General features: G+C 39.8%; 1 protein-coding gene across 3 annotated transcripts in view; it reads right to left on the bottom strand.

The window, feature by feature from the left end:
- SMAP2 (small ArfGAP2) overlaps window positions 1-17356 on the bottom strand; it is a 44884-nt gene that overhangs the window by 13215 nt on the left and 14313 nt on the right. For all 3 annotated transcript variants that reach the window (XM_070404823.1, XM_070404824.1, XM_070404825.1), the window contains 2 exons: window positions 1610-1743; window positions 30-115 (listed from right to left, as the gene is read on the bottom strand). In XM_070404823.1, the coding sequence (XP_070260924.1) occupies window positions 30-115; window positions 1610-1743 (220 nt within the window). The remainder of the gene's footprint in view (window positions 1-29; window positions 116-1609; window positions 1744-17356) is intronic.

The following is a 17356-nucleotide window of genomic DNA, read 5'->3' as shown; positions in this document are numbered from 1 at the left end:
AGTCTTCTAAGTTGCTCCAGAAAAGATACGGGTCTATTTGAGGTCGCCGAAAGGTCTCAGGAAGGTAGGCTTCATAAAGTCGGTTTGCCTTTCCATTCCCCATCTCTTGCATACACTGCAATCAAAGAGATGTGGAAACATGGAATGTCAGATTAGGAAAGAATTTTAAAACTTCTCACCCAATGGCAGCATTTTACATTAAAGAACCAACCTAGAGTGGTAGAACCAAGATTAAAACCGGTGTATTTTGATTTCCAATCCATGATTCTCTCTACTTTGCTCGCAACCATTTGCCCCCACAGCTGTCTTTCCTACCTCACCCCTGAGTTCCGTTTATTGAAAGATGTCTGACAAGATACATTTAATTCAGTAATAATTCAAAATTCCATTTGAAAGTCCAAGACACAGCTACCAAATGTGTACTTGGCAGGCAATACTCAGTGCCTAATCTGGCAGGCAACATGCAGGCAGTAACTACACTCGGAATTTATACTATTAGTTAACCCATTCAGCTTTATTACCAATAACTGTGTTTTACACTAGGCTTTTGAAATAGATTCCTTAGTACTTGTGAGGGATGAATCCCAAGATCTTTTAAAATCTTCAAATTCCCAAATACCTCTATGGCATGTAGTTTCCTTCATAAGATACAGTAAAGTGCAACTGAAAAGTATAACTAAACTTCAGACTTTTAAAGAATCTATAAGCCCTTGCCGGTACGCTCAGTGGTTATGGTGTTGGCCCGAGCACCAAAGGGTAAAAGGTTCAATTCCCAGTCAAGGGCAAGTATCTAGGTTGCAGGTTCAATCCCTGACTCTAGTTGGAGCACGTGTGGGAGGCAACCAATCGATGTGTCTCTTCCTCATCCATGTTTCTCTCTCTCTCCCTACTCCCTTCCTCCCTTCCACTCTCTCTAAAAATCAATAGAAAAAATATCCTTGGGTGAGGATTAACAAAACAAACACACACACACACACACACACACACACACACACACACACACCAGTCTAAAATATTTCTAAGGCCATGTTCTGGTTAAGAATAATCTCTTATTTCTACCATCTACTTTAGCAACTGGTTTTCTTTGGATCCACTCTCCCCAAGAATTTTTTTTCTTAATTATTATAAAAAGTTTCAATGCAGGAAGAGAACAGAGAACAATAAAGCCACATTGAGGTGCAGATCTTGGGCCAGCTGGACTCACTAACTCTACTGTCTCACTCTCAGCCCACCAGCCTAACAGCAAGCATTTTAGCAATAAAATGTTATAAGTCTATGAGAGGGCTTTTTAAATTTGTTTTTAGAGAATATCTAAAACTACAAATGTTAGATCTGCAGGTGTCAAGGGTCTTAGAAAATAATCCAAAGATCCTCCTTTACATCTTTCTCGATCCACGGGGTCCTAGACCATAAACCATTTGTGATTTGAAGGAGGTAAAATATAGGTGGAATAATTTGTACTTTAAATAGAAAGATTAAAATTTTCACTATTAAGTCGTGTATGAGCACTGGATATAGGTGTCTGACAACTAAACTTTCCTTTATCTTTGTGCCCAGTTTGAAATTCATCCAGAACTACTTTAGCACACTCTTGGGTTGTATTAAGTACCTGAATCTGTTCTTGAGTCCACTGGTCAAGGTTAACTGATTTTACCCTGGATATGTGCACCCCCAAATTCCTGTGGATTCCAGCACATCGAATGCAGATGAACACACCAATGTTCCAGGAGGCCCATCGTGGCCCTGTGAAGGTCAGGAACAGTCAATAAAGTACAAATTAAAACAACATTCAAGGCTCAACCTGTAATATTTAGATTATCAAACATTTCAGCTAGAACACAAGTGAGAGGATTGTTATCTCAATCACCTTTTTATTGGTTTAGTTCATTCCTCCATGAACAGGCTTTCCTTTTTTTTCATTTAGCTTTAATTTTTCTAAGTGTACAATACAGTGTTTTTTAGTATACACGGTGAGGCAAAAGTAGGTTTATAGTTCATATGAAAAATAACACAGTAATTAATAAATAATAATATAAGAATAAACCCTCTGCTTTGCATAGTCACAACTGTAAACCGACTTTTGCCCCACCCAACCTATATTCACACAGTTGTCCAACCATCACCACTATCTAATTCCAGAACATTTTCACCACTCCCAAAAGAAACCTCAAACCCATAAGCAGGCATTCCTCATTTCCTCCCAATTCCTCCCCAGGCCCCAGGCCCTGGCAACCATAAATCTAATCTGTCTCTATAGACTTGCCAATTCTGGACATTTCATATAAATGGGATTATGCAATATGTGGACATTTGCGTATGGAGCAGCCTTTTACAATGTCTGATAATATGAGCACTGAAATGTAGATGTTGTAATACTGTTACTTATATAAAGAAAAATCCTAGGAGAACAGTGAAAAGTTATATCACATTCTATTTAGTATCTTACATGAACAGCCCTCCCTCAAGCAACTTTTCAATGGCGGTGGGGCCTGGATTCACTTTTCCTACTAGGAAAAAAGATACACACATGCCATACTGGCCTAAGGTTCAACCTGAAATTTAAAACTTTGTTTATCCTCCCCTCCCTAGCAGGCCTATAAAATATGCATCCAGATTAGGTTAATAGGATCCTTTCTCCTTGGGCCGATGTCCCTACTTTACCCTATAGAATTACCTAGATTCAAGAATGTCAAGTAAAGATGCTTATTGAAATAAAAAAGAAATCTCAGATGAGTATTTTAATTAAAAATGGTTGCCAACTTTGCTCACCCTAATAATCACTCTGGAAAGTTATCAAACTCCTCTTCATAATCTTTTTTTCCTCTTCATAATCTTTGTACAGGAAAAGCAACTTATTTTTATATAACACCTGACAAATACTGAAAAATCACGAATATTTCCTTCTCCATCATTCTACTAGGCAGAAACTTACCACATAAAATAAGCATGATATCAAAGTTAGCAGTTGCAATAGAGATGAAAAGACACAAAATTATTTTCCTCCTGAGATAAACAGGACCCTGGGTTTTGAACAACTAAGGGCACAAGACTTCAGTTCTGCTGGACACAATTATTTGGTTGGTCTGCAGTTTTTGACAGCAGTCTCAATAAAGGAAAGCTAGAATCATATGCCAGATATTCTCAGAAATTTGAATCCACGACTATCATAAATAAGAATGTAATTTTTAAACAAAGATATCATTCATATACTATGGCGAATACTACAAATACAGAAGCTCAAACCTCCTTATAACCACCAGGTGGTGTTCTCTGCCTGATATTTTATCCCAATATCTTCTTATTGCTATATCTCGATAGCCTCAGATTTATCTTCTAAAAAGACCTTCATTCCCTTCAAATCCCTAGATAGATTTGCACAGATCTGCCTTATAGCTAATAAACATATAAAAGATTCACACATTTCTTTTGGTGGCAGGGAGTTCATAGGGGGCTGTATGTCTATTTTAGGTTACAATTTTCATAAAAGAACTCAGATATGGTCTAAGTTATATAGAGTTAAAAATGGGACCAAAAGTTAATATCTCATATTTCTTTACCATTTTCCCTTTGCTCTAGATTCTAGAATTCATGATAAAATAAAGTACATTTGTTTGTGAGCAAAATCAGAAGCCAAAAACAGTAATTACAAGTTGCTGTGGAGCATAAGGAATATAGTCAATAATCCTATATAATAAAAGCCTAATATGCCGAAACCGGTTTGGCTCAGTGGATAGAGCGTCGCCTGCGGACTGAACGGTCCCAGGTTCGATTCCGGTCAAGGGCATGTACCTGGGTTGTGGGCACATCCCCTGTGGGAGATGTGCAGGAGGCAGCTGATCGATGTTTCTCTCTCATCATCGATGTTTCTAACTCTCTATCTCTCTCCCTTCCTCTCTGTAAAAAATCAATAAAATGTATTTAAAAAAAAAAGCCTAATATAAGTGTCCAGTCATCCGTTCAATCAATCAATGTGTAATATGCTAATGATATGCTAAGGCCGCTCAACCACTCACTATGATATGCACTGACCACCAGGGTGCAGACAGTCAACTGGTTGACCAGTCGCTATGACGTGCACTGACAACCAGGGGGGACAGACGCTCCAACCGGTAGGTTAACTTGCTGCTGGGGTCCAGCCGATCTCGGGATTGAGCAAGATGGGCTGGACACACCCTGGAGCCCTCCTGCGGTCCCTCCCCAGCTGACCAACCTCCTGCATCCCTCCCCTACCCTGATCGTGCACCGGTGAGGTCCTTCGGCCTGGCCTGCGCCCTCTCGCAATCCAGGACCCCTCGGGGGATGTTGGAGAGCCGGTTTCTGCCTGATCCCGCAGTTCAGGCCGAGGGACTCCACTGGTGCATGAATTCGTGCACCGGGACTCTAGTAATCTAATAACTATGTACGATATCAGAGGTACTAGACCTATCAAAGTGATCACTTCATAAGTTATATAAATGTCTAACCACTATGCTGTACACCTGAAACTAGTATAATATTGAATATCAACTATAATTTCTAAAAAGTTTTGCCTTAGCTGGTTTGGCTCAGTGGATAGAGCACCAGCCTGTGGAATGAAGGTTCCTGGATTTGATTCTGGTCAAGGGCACATGCCCAAGGTTGCGGGCTCAATCCCCAGTGGGGAGGACGGGGTGCAGGAGGCAGCTGATCAATGATTCTCTCTCATCATTGATGTTTCTCTCTCTCTCACCCTCTCCCTTCCTCTCTGAAATCAATAAAAATACATATTTTAAAATGTTTTAAGACTTAAATTAAAAAGTTAGATGTGGAATGTTATGCTGTTTGCTTCCTGGCCATAAGCCAGAAAGTGATTCTCAGTCATGTAAGCCACCATCACACTATGGAATTTCTCCAGATTCTATTCCAGAGTTTTTAAAGACTCTGCCTCTGAGGAATGTAAGACTGATATCTGGAACTACTAGTAAGGCCTCAGTACAGAAATATAGGCAATAACATGTTCTTGAAAAGCCAGAAGAGCCTCCTCTGCCCCCTCCCACACCACATCCCTCCTACAACCTTTTCCCAGTGAAATAATGACAGTTCTATCCCAGACACTCAGCCTCCTTTAGTTTTAAGCCACTAGATTTATTAGTCAATAGCTGTATTCTCCATAACAGATTCTGAAATTGGGTAAGAAAAATAAGAAACAAAAATTACTTATATGGCTGAAAATAGTGTCATTATTAAAAGTATAATCTTTGCAGCAACATAAAATTTAGTTTGTATGTCAGCTCCATCAATGATTAGCCATATGACCTTCAGAGATATTTAAACTTCCTAAGTCTCGGTTTAATCATGTTCAAAATATGTACAATACCATCTACCTCACTGTACTTAGAATGTAGAGGGATAGTGGCAAAAGAGAGTTACGTAAGTACATGGTATAGAATGAGACTTCCACAACCCATTTCCAACTCATCTTCTTCACTGACAAGGACTGGTTAACTCATTCAGATGTATATACCAACAATCTATGCAACAGTGGAGAATGCTTTTTAGACAGGCATGAGTTCCAGACTGAAAATGTCAGAATCAAAGTTGACTGACTGGATAGAAGAAAGAAGGAATTTACTCTAGATTCAATGTCAAAGTCTTCTAGAAAACATGACATTTAAGCATCTTCCTGTATCTCCCTCAAAATATTCCTTGAAAATGCACTATCTAAACCCCCACCCACTTCCCTTCTCCACTACACACTCCCACCCTGCCCTTGTGCGCACACATGCTTCCGCTGCACATACCAAGGAAGGGCCAAAGCTGCTGGCCTGCCATGCCTGGGCTCCACAGCATCTGGTATTGCTGCTACAAGGCCAGACTACTTAAGTCTGGTATACTTGCAAAGATAAACCAATTGCTCAATACACATCAGTCATGGCAACCAGGAGAATATGTAAAAGATGCCATTTTGAAATTGAAAATGGAAAGGGACTCTGAGAGGCAATATTCTGAACAATTTTAAAAGCAAAGAGTATAGACAAGTGATATAAATTGGCAGCGATGAGCACAACACAAGAACAAGGTCATAGCTAAGTGAGCATATTCAACAGGAGCCTAGGAGCAGGCTCAGGAAGCATGAGGCAATATTAAAATTAACATATAATCACTGTGCAATAAGGAATCAGTGAAAATAAAGTATATGGATGAGGTTGATGAGTCAAGAAATCGACTGTAGTAAATAGCAGCCAAAAACCAGGGAAATCTGGGATGACACTGATAAATACACTAGGCTTTCATTTTGATGTCTCTCTTGGGCTATGACTCCATTTATAAAATGGAAAGTATATAAGTAATAGCCAATTTATATTCAAATGCTGAACAGCTTCTAGTGTCCAGTAACTACTGGTGCCCTGCTGCAAACACCCCCCCCCCCCCCCACACACACACACTTGCTGCTAAGACTTCCCCGCAAGGACCAGCGCTGCTAGGCTTAGACCGATTCTGGGCTTGAGGAGTCAGCAGAAATGAGAACTAGAGTTTCAGGCAGCTTGAAGAGACTAATTACAGATCACTGGCCTCTAACCTATGGAGTTCCAAACAAATAAATGTTGAGGGGGGAATGATACATTTTAAAATCAATGTAAAATAAAAAAAAAATCAAGTCAATGTCTATGCATAGACTTGCTGGCATCATGGAGCTGTTGAAAAGCTCTTCAACAGAAGAAGAGTCAAGGATGGGAGAGAAAATATCTTCCATCTTACATGCAAGCCCTGTTGAACCTACCTTGGAAATTTTCCTTGAATCTATCCCTCTTTACCTAGACCTTCTCAACTCTCATATCTAAGCATTCATTCTTTTAACATTACTTATTGAGTATCTATTACATGCCAAGCACTCTGCCTGCTAATTATTATGGGTAAAAAGACAGAAATAATACAGATGAGATTCCTGATTCAAAGAATTCATGGACTAACAACTAAATGGTCTCCAGACTCTCACCAGAATCTTTCTAAAACACAAATCTGTACAGATCAGGCCTCCAATTATAAACCTTTTGTGTAGTCTCATGTATACTAGTAAAGGTGAAAATGCAAATGGGTGTACATTTTCTAGGCATATAACAAACTGAGCTCTCTATCTCTTGCCACAAAACCTGCTCTTCCTCCATTTTCCCCCATTTTAGTCAGTTATACCTCCAATCACTCAGATGCATCAATCAGAAATTTACACATCTTTGATACCTCTCTCCTTCAACCTTCATATCTATACCATCACCAAGGCCAAAATATCTCTCAAATCAGTATCTCTTCTCTCTACGTGCAACACTGTCACTAATCCAAAGTCACCAGATCTCTTGGACTAGTGCAACAACCTCCTTAATGTCTCTCTACCTTTACCTTTATATTTTCTTCTCTTCCAACCCTGAACCAAAACCATTCTCCACCAAACAGCTTGAGCCCTAAAAGAAGCAAATGTAACCTTGCCACTCAGTCACTTAAAACCCTTCTATAGAAGGCCTCCTTCTGCACTGTTGGATTAAAGAATAAAATATTTAACATGGTCTCCAAGGTCTTATGTGATCTGGCTCATGCCTACTTCCTCAGCCTCTCGACTCTGACAACACCAGCTTTCTTTCATTTCCTCAAAGCACCAATATGTTCTTTACTTAGGGCTTCTGGCCTTTTTACACACTGTTCCCACTGCCGAAAAAGTTCTTTTCCCAACCACCACCCACCACTAGTAGCCTGGTCAACTCCTACATTATCACAAAGGTCTCAGCTGAAAAGTTTCTTTCCTTGGCCCCTGAATGTAGACCGGTTATAACTACACTTCCATCTTTTCTTCAGATTTTTACATTCCATTATGGAAAATTCCAAATGCATAATTAACCATCAGCTTCGACAATGATCAATCTCTGGCCAATCTTGTTTCAGCTATACTTCTACCCACTTTCCCTCACTCCCAACACCTTGTAATATTTTGAGGCAATTCCCAACTATCGTACCATTTCATCTGTATATACTTTGGTATATATCGCTAAAAGGTAAGGACTTTTTAAAGATAAACTTCCATTTACCTTTCACTTTCCCCAAGTGATACCACATTTTAGCATATATTTATTTGACTGTTTAACATGTCTTTTCCACTACATTGTACGGGCCACAAGAACAGACAGCAGATTTGTGACATCACTGTCATACTTCCAGGGTGTGGCACAGTTCCTTGCATACAGCAGTAAGGCAACATTTTTACCAAAATTAATTAAAAATACGTAAATCCTTTGACTCCTCCCTCCCACCACTTATAAGAATTCATCAGGGAAACAACAGGGCAAGTACACAAAGAAATATAGTTAAGAATGTTCTAATACAAATTAAAAACATCAACAGATTACATGAAAGAATTATGGTATCACCATACAATAGAGAAAAAATTTTCTAGCTCTCTATTTAATATAGAGATATTTCCATGTCATATTAATTTTAAAATGCAGTTTAAAACCAGTATGCACAGAACAATACCATTTTTGTTTAAGAATGTGAATAAGTGTATATGTATGCACAGAAAAAATGTCTAGAGGATATATGTAAAATATTAAAAGCTGTTATTTCTGGTAGTAGGGTTATGAAATATCTACTTTTTTCTCTATACGTTTATATATTCTCTGACTTGTTTGCAATGAGTTTGTATTACTTTTGTAATGAGAAAAATAACAGTACAGGTCATTTAAGAAAAACACCACCACTGTCCATGGCTCCTCACTGGCTGCAGGATAAGTTGAAACTCCTTAACATGATGTAGTGAGCCATTTAAGAGCCTGTTTTGTGAGTGCTGAGCAAGTCATCATTCTGAGCATGCCATCACTCTTTGCCTAAACCATCCTTCCTACCTGGAATGGCTTTCTCCCCAATTCCCTGCTTGACAAACTTCAAAATGTAGTCCACTGTCACCACTTCTGTGAGGCCCTCTGACGGAATTAATCTTGACCTTCTCTATGGCTAATAGTTCACTGTATGCTTTGTTCTTCTAATACTATCTTATTATAATTAGTTGCTTATAGGTCTCTCTTGCCCCAAATAGACTGTGAGCGCTAGAAGGCAAGGCCCATGCCCCTTCATCATTTATCTCAAACACTTAGCATAATGCTTACAAACAGTACATACAAAATTAGTATCTGTTAAATGAATTCATCAATAAGGAAGATAAAAGTGTACAACTGTTTCCTGTTTTGGAAAATGAAGGGAGAAGTCTTCAAACACCTTAAAGGTGAAGCTATCACAGAGAAAAGGAATTAGTTTGCTCTGGTGAGGCTCCAAAGGCAGAACTAGCATCAATGAGTGGGAGTTGATTTCAGCACACTCTGGGGAAGAATTTTCCAACAATTAAGGTTGTGTGAAAACAAATGTAGCATATCCAGAACTAGTAAAAGCCCAGTAAGTACAGCTGTTCAAGCAGAGGCTGGATGATGCGCTCTCAGGGATGGTAGAGAAATGACCTCTGCACAGTGGGTGGGTGCACGGTGAGCCTGAGGGTCCCTTCTACTACTGCAGTTCTACCAGCTAACTGAATGGTTCTCAAAATGCAACACGAAATAATCAACTCATGAAGATGTTAGGTCTTGATGAATCTAAAAAACTGAATCAAATTCAGTTCATGGAGCCTGTGACTAGTATAAACATGATTACACACAACAACAACAACCTGAAAACTGGCTTAAATGTAATAGACATATAAGGAAGAACCTATTGGGGTGGTGAACACATCCTACATAATAAAAGCCTAATATGATAAGTGTCTGGTTGTGCATTCAACCAATCAAAGTATAATATGCTAATGATATGCTAAGGCCGCTCAACCGCTCGCTATGACATGCACTGACCACCAGGGGGCAGATGTTCTGAGTGGTAGGTTAGTTTGCTGCTGGGGTCCAGCCAATCAGGACTGAGAGAGACGGGCTGGACACACCCTGGAGCCCTCCCACGTTCCTTCCCCAGTTGGCCAACCTCTCACGTCCCTCCCCATCCCTGATTGTGCACCAGTGGGGTCCCTTGGCCTGGCCTGCGCCTTCTTGCAATCTGGGACCCCTCAGGGGATGTCGGAGAGCCAGTTTCAGCCCAATCCTGCAGGCCAGGCTGAGGGACCCCAATGATGCATGAATTCGTGCACCAGGCCTCTAGTAATACAATATACAGATAATATATTATAGAATTGTATACCTGAAACCTATATAATCTTATTAACCAATGTCACCTCAATAAATTCAATAAAATGAAAAGAAGGGAGGCCAAAATTTCAGTAATCCCAAAGACTCCATTAAATTTGTACTATACTTAGGGTGCTGATGAACAAGTCACAACTTGGATATGACCTGTGGTCATTGAAGGAGCAGCCACTAAAGAATGGTGGTGTTAGGGTGCACCCTGATAACTTTTCATTTGAAGTTCAGGAAGGAACTCTTAATAATATATTTTTCAAGGTGTACCAAATACAAATATGCTAGAGGTCACATTTTAAAATAAAACAAAGAACCCGTGGTTTCTTATACATTCTTGCTAATTCATCATGTTGTTTCTACTGAACTCTGGCTGTGTAACATCAATTTGAAATAACATTAAAGAGGAAGTGGATGATTTTTCAAAGTATTAAGCTGTAAGTCAGAGGGGCACATAATAAGTAGCTCTAAATTCAACAGCTAAACAATGCCCAGGTGGCATGGCTTAGTGGTTGAACATCGACCTATGAACCAGGAGGTCACGGTTCAATTCCCCATCAGTGCACATGCCCAGGGTTGTGGGGATTGCAGGAGGCAACCAATCAATGATTCTCTCTCATCATTGATGTTTCTATCTCTCTCCCTCTCTGAAATCAATAACAATATATTTAAAAAATATATCTATATATATAAAAGCCGAAGTGACCATTCGACTGGTAGCTATGACGTGCACTGACCACCAGGGAGCAGACACTCAATGCACAGGCATGGAAACATGGAACAGACTGATGAATCTCAGAGGGAAGAGATTACCAAAGATCTTATATGCATACTAGAGGCACAGTGCATGGATTTGTGCACCGGTGGGGTCCCTCGGCCTGGCCTGCAGAGATAGGTCTGAAATCGGCTCTCCAAGATCTCCCAAGGGGTCCTGGATTGCGAGAGGGTGCAGGCCAGGCCGAGGGACCCCCCCGGTGCATGAACCCATGTACCAGGCCTCTAGTATAAAATAAAAATAAAAAAATAAACAGCTAAGCCAATTGTCTTTTGCTGCTTCTAAGGACAGGTTAACTTGTGGCTGGCATAACTACATAGAAAGAAATAATTCAGACTTTTCTTTCTTCACTAAAGGATGTAGGAAAAGCTATATGAGATGCTGATTATCAAACTTAGAGCTGGCTGAATTGCAGATCATTCTGAGGTCAGTACTGTATATCTTTAGTTCTGAAGTAAAGATTTTATATTAGTCAAGAGGAGTCTTAAAGCAAAATAAGGGGAAACATTGATGGCTGGTAAAGGGAAAGGAAATATTTAAACTTACAAAGAAAATAAAGGGCCAGTTTTATGTGCTGAGAACAAATGACAAAAAAACAGAATCTGGGCTATCTTTTCTCCTATTTTTACTCATGATTCACATTTTTTTCAAGCTGCTCCATGAGCGTACCATAGTTGGCTCACAATAAGGGAGATAATTATGCGCTCCACCTGGATTACATGGCCATTGTACTATTCTGACCTGGATTTTTTCCCTATCACGTCAACAGTTAAGAATTCATACGCAGACACAGGGCCTTGTGCCCTGCACAGGGTGCCTGGGTCCCAAACTGCTCTTCAAGGACACATTCTGCATGTCGCTAACTCTCGCTCCGTAGAGTCAACTAGGTCATCTTTAAAAAACAAACAAATAAATACATAAATAAGGAAGAACCTAAATCAATAAACTCAGATTTGAAAACACAGTTTAATTCACTTTGATTTGGCCTGTTATTAGCTCTAACACAAAAATTGGGAGTCAAAGTGAAGAAGAAGCAGTATTTGTTTTAAGAACAATTCTAATGCCAGTTTCTTCAGTTCTACTCATTACATCCCTCCACCCCAATTCACTACAAATACACAGAAACACCACTGCCATCTTGGAGCACTTAAGTGGGGCCTGAGAGGTATGTCTACACAAAGGAGAACTCACCTCGTCCTCTATTTCAAAACAACAACAAACAGTAACCTTGAACTCTGTAAGTACAAACATTTTAAGGAACCATGAGACCAAAATAAGGACTTACTCAATCAACCTTTGTTCCCATCCGGTCCCTCTTGCAAGAATGTTGTTTCCTTTTGTCAAAAAGAGACACTGTCACAAATACTGACTGAACTACATCAAGAACATATAGTGAAACTTTGCCGATAACTAATCAAGGAGGGAATTTACTGCTTAGAAAAAAAAAAACCGAAAAAAAACTTCCCCAAATATATGAAAACACCAAAAGAAATGCAACTCCTGTGGAAAGATGGCCAAAAATCTAGAGAAAGAATTAGAAAGAAACACTTCTTCCTATTAAAGATGGATTATGTCCCATGAGAAAAAAAGCTCAACAAAGTTGATTGGCATCTCTATCCACTGAGAAAAAGCTCAACGAGCTAAGGGGGGAAAAGGGTCACAGCAGACAAAAATTGGCTAAAACAGAGCTTAAATTCCAAGCTTTTCCACACTGGGCCTCAGGGTCACATTCAGGTTTAAGCTTCCACAGCAGCAGCCCCCTGAACATCCACAACCCCAGGAAAACATTTACCTAGGTTTTCTCTCTTTAAAAGTAATTTTGATTTATCTGTTTTTCTTTAATGGCTATTTAACTGATGCTACATTTGCTCTTATAATTCCCAAGATAGTGTTTCATATAATGCTTAAGAGCATATTATTTCTACTTCACTAGACTCTAGAAGCGGACACTAAAACTACTGTATTTTGACTGAAATAAAAGATCCCCTATTACTTAAACCATTCATTGAAGTTTGACATGAAACAATATAGGAAATGCAGCAAGGTGTTATTGTAAATCTATCAAAGTAACTTAATATTTATCTCAATAAGGTTTGATTGGTTTTAAAAACAATGCAAAAAAACAAAAACAACCCTAAACAATAATACCCCTAGCTAAACTTAGCAATATTATTATTAGTTTAACCCCAAATTAATAGATTAGTTTAGGGGAATTGGCATCTTGTAATTATTTGGGGTTTTTGTTGTTGTTGTTAAGTAAATATTCTCACGAGAGACTAGTGTAAAAATGTGATCCATACGGCTGGATCTCCGAGTGGGAGCCCCATTCTTCCTGGAGAATCTTGAGTTTCACCTGCAGGACAATGTCATATGCCAGTATCCTCAGTAAAGGGCCTGGGTGCCTATCTACTGAGAAATGAGTAAAAGAGCCCTAAGGGAGCAGCAGCACAAGAACGCTAGTTCGGCTCTTCTAGGTCAAGCTCTAAATTCATGGGTGGTGGATTCCTACATAGCACCTTACATACGGAGGAGGGTCTGGTGCCAAGACAGAAGAAATCAAGCAAGGTAATTAAGAATCTACACTGATCTGTAACACTTTTAACAATAAAGATACATTAAAAAAAAATAAAAGAATCTACACTGGTCCTGTAAAGCTGAGGCACAGAGATCTCAGGACTGTGAAGTGGAGCAGGGACTGGGAACAAGCCAAGGAAGGGTCAACAAGTAAATCTTAAAAGAGTGACTTTTTTGTTGTTATTAATCCTCAGCCAAGGATATTTTTTCCATTGTTTTTTGAGGGAGGGAGACAGAGAGAAACATTGATGTGAAAGACACACATTGATTAGTTGCCTCCCACATGGGGATCAAGCCTGCAACCGAGGTACGTGCCTTGACCAAAATCGAGCCAGAAACCCTTCAGTCTATGGGCTGATGCTCTAACTACTGAACCAAACCAGCTAGGGTGGAGGAAGAACAATTTTTTCATGTATTTTGTGGTAATTTCCATTCTTGGCTTCCCCTTTGTTGTTAAAGTTCTAAAAAGTCTTAACAGGGCTAAGGGGAAAGAAGCAAACGAAGTGATTGATGTGGTGTCTGCACATGAAGCAGAGCGTTAGAGCAGAAGCAGCAATGTGATGAAAGCGCCAAACACCCTGAGAAGCAACCCCAACTGGGGGAGAGAAGTAGGACACGTGGGGGCCACCTGGGCAATTTTCATCTATTCTTGTGGATTCTCCTTCCTGAATTCATATTTTGGAGGTTCTCTGTTTTGACCAATAAGGAAAACTGGACTACTTATACTTCTGGTTTAACGTATAGCTTTACGGGGCTATTACTTCCATTAGCAAAACATCATTTTGTGAAAATCTTGCTCCATCCTATTCTGACTCCCACAATCTGTCGTTCTTCTGTGACACTCATCTATGATTGTTCTGTTGTTGGGTTTTATTTTTGTGAGCTCCTTTAATATAATTTTGTAAACTTAAAAAACTAGTATTTGTCTTATGTGAACTTGAGATTCAAAACACTTATTACTCAGAAAATCATCCAAAAGGTCACTGAAATAACTTACACAGAAAGCTGGGGGAAAGAGTATAGGGTATCCTTAACATTCCTCGACTCGGGTTAGCCCACAGTATTTTGGCTGTAGACAATTATCTCTGCACAAAGACCTTGCTTAAAGCATTTATGAATAAACTGGGAGTCTCAGTGAGGCATGGCTTCCTGAAAAAGGGAGGAAATAAACAACTGCTTTCATTGGGGGCAGGAAGGACATTATTTCATTTGGAGCTAAACAGTGAGACTATCTCCGTACAAACAATTGTTTGGCTTGAAGGCTCCCTGCGGCCAATCACTCCAGTAAAGGCTCAGCTGAAATGGAACCCAGAACTTGCCGGGACCGAGGGATAGGGACTGACACAGGCTCAGTGTCAGCTTCGTCATGGCTTTGGGGTCCCAGAGCATGCCAGCAAGGATGCTCACAGAACACACTCTACTCCGATCAGCAAATAAGCATCATTCTGCACCCAACCCAGCCAAGAATGTAGATTTAAAAGAGACGAAGAAAAGATGGCATTGGGGCAAATACATTTATTCAATCTAAAACTGACATTTTATAGCAAACATGACAAGTATAAAAATTAGATCTCGTAAGAGAGGTAATACATTACAATCACTATCTCAATGGCTAACAGCAGGCGCAGGGAGGAAGTGTGCAGGGAGGGACTGCTGAGCTAACAGCCAGGCAATCATTTCAAAGTCTGCAAGTTGGACCTGATATTTCAAATTTGACTTTATAATTAAACTAATTTCCCATCAGTCATGACCTCTCTTCAGGTAACAAGTGCTAAATCTAACTTGGTTCGCTAGAAGTCACTTTCTTCACTCCCTGGGGACATTCGGTTGTTAACATTTTAACATTACTTCAAGTTAAAGTCTTAACTTCCTCTTTGCAATAACCAGTATCCTACTCCTATTCTGAAAACAAACAAAAAAAACTGAAGATGCAAAGTGTCCATTTGGGGTTTGCATATCTTTGAAAGAAGCTACTAACGAAGGGTGATAAGGCCAGAAGCGAAAGAGGAACAATGTAAAAAGGGAGGTTAAAAATCGCCTACATTCAAACAGCACCACTTTCTTTCCTTTACAGCAGTGGTTTTCAAGTGAAGCAATTTTCCCAAGGGGCAACATCAATGTCTGGACACACTTTTAGTTGTTATAACTGATAGGAGGTGGGGGTGCTCCTGGCATCTAGTGGGCACAGGCCAGGGATGTTGCTAAATATCCTGCAATGCACCAGACAGCCCCACAAGAAAGAAGTATCAAAAAATGGCAAGAGAACCCAGCAAGTACACTTCTGGGAATATATCCCAAGTATCCCAAAACACTAACTCAAAGGAATATATGCACCCCTATGGTCACTGCAGCATTATTTACAGTAGCCAGGGTTTGGAAGCAGCCCAAGTATCCATCAGTGGGTGAGTGGATAAAAAAAGCTGTGGTACATTTTACACAATGGAATACTACTCAGCCATAAAAAAGAAGGAAATCTTACCTTTTGTGACAGCATGGATAGACCCGGAGACTATTATGCTAAGTGAAATAAGCCAGTCAGAGAAAGACAAATAGCATATGATCTTACTTTATGTGGAATCTAATGAACAAAATAAACTAACAAACAAAATAGAAATAGACTCATAGATATAGAGAACAGACTGACAGCTGTCAGAGGGGAGGGGGTTGGGAGGCTGGGTGAAAAAGGTGAAGGGATTAAGCAAAGAAAAAAAAAATCATAGACACAGACAACAGTATGGTGATTACCAGAGGAAAATGGGGGTGAGTGAAGAGGGTGAAGGGGGGGGATAAATGGTGATAGATGGAGACTTGAGTTGGAGTGGTGAACATATAATACAATATACAGGTGACGTATTATAGAATTGTACACCTGAAAACTATATAATTTTATTAACTAATATCACCCCAATAAATTCAATAAAATGTTTTTAATCTTAAAGAAGGACTTCTCTTTAGCCAGTACCATTAATGTTATATTCTATGCAGCACAATAAAGATCTTAATACCAGAAATAAATAAATAAAAATAAATAAATAAATAAATAAATATCAAGAGTGCTGAGGTTGAGAAGCCCGGCTCTAGAGGAACCATTTATAAGCCATTTAGTTTGGAGCATGTGAGATATAAGAATATACCAGTTCTTTGGGAAAGCCTCTTGTGTTCTGTAACGAACAATTTAGAGTACAAAATTCCAAAATTGGAAAGAACCTTAAGGATTATCTAGTCCAAACACAGTTGGAGAAACTAAGGCCCAGAGAAGTCAAGTCATTTACCCAATTCCACAGAAGAAATCATCAGCTGGACTGAATTAGAATCATCTTTATACTAGTATACCCCAAATGTGTGTTATACATGGTAGGTGCGGAATTACGGTCACCGAATTGATACCCTGTTCTTTTCTATTTCAACACTCAACTCACCCCCTGCTGCCAGGAAGCCAACACCTGAGGTTGTGCATGAAGGCTTATTCACACCACTTCCCACCCCCAAAGGAGGCCCAGAAGTGGAGGACAGTGTCACACACTAGAGCTCAGAAACAAGTGCCCGGGCTGGGATGTTTTCCCGTTGTTTGAAGGGAATCTCATGCCTTTCACTCAGGCAGAGGCTTCACACAAAACCTTCTGAGTCAGCAGATGAACCCTTGGGCAAGATCACGAACATGTAAACTTCTCTCCACAATGACGTGCGGCAGCTTCCCTGACACATCAGAGGAGCCCCAACCAATGGCAAATAGACAGAAAATCAGTGCCAGGTTAACTGAATCCCAACCGTATGCAAACAAGCTAGACCTTTCATTTCTAAACCAAGAGCAGAACAGAAATGAATTCTGGGGTCAAAG

The sequence above is a fragment of the Myotis yumanensis genome, unplaced genomic scaffold (genome assembly GCF_028538775.1).
Source record: "Myotis yumanensis isolate MYYU_CA2020_CCGP unplaced genomic scaffold, mMyoYum1.0.hap1 SCAF_2, whole genome shotgun sequence".
In the NCBI taxonomy this organism is placed as follows: domain Eukaryota; kingdom Metazoa; phylum Chordata; class Mammalia; order Chiroptera; family Vespertilionidae; genus Myotis; species Myotis yumanensis.
Note: the sequence above shows the minus strand (reverse complement) of the source record. Positions and strands in the feature narration are given on the sequence as shown.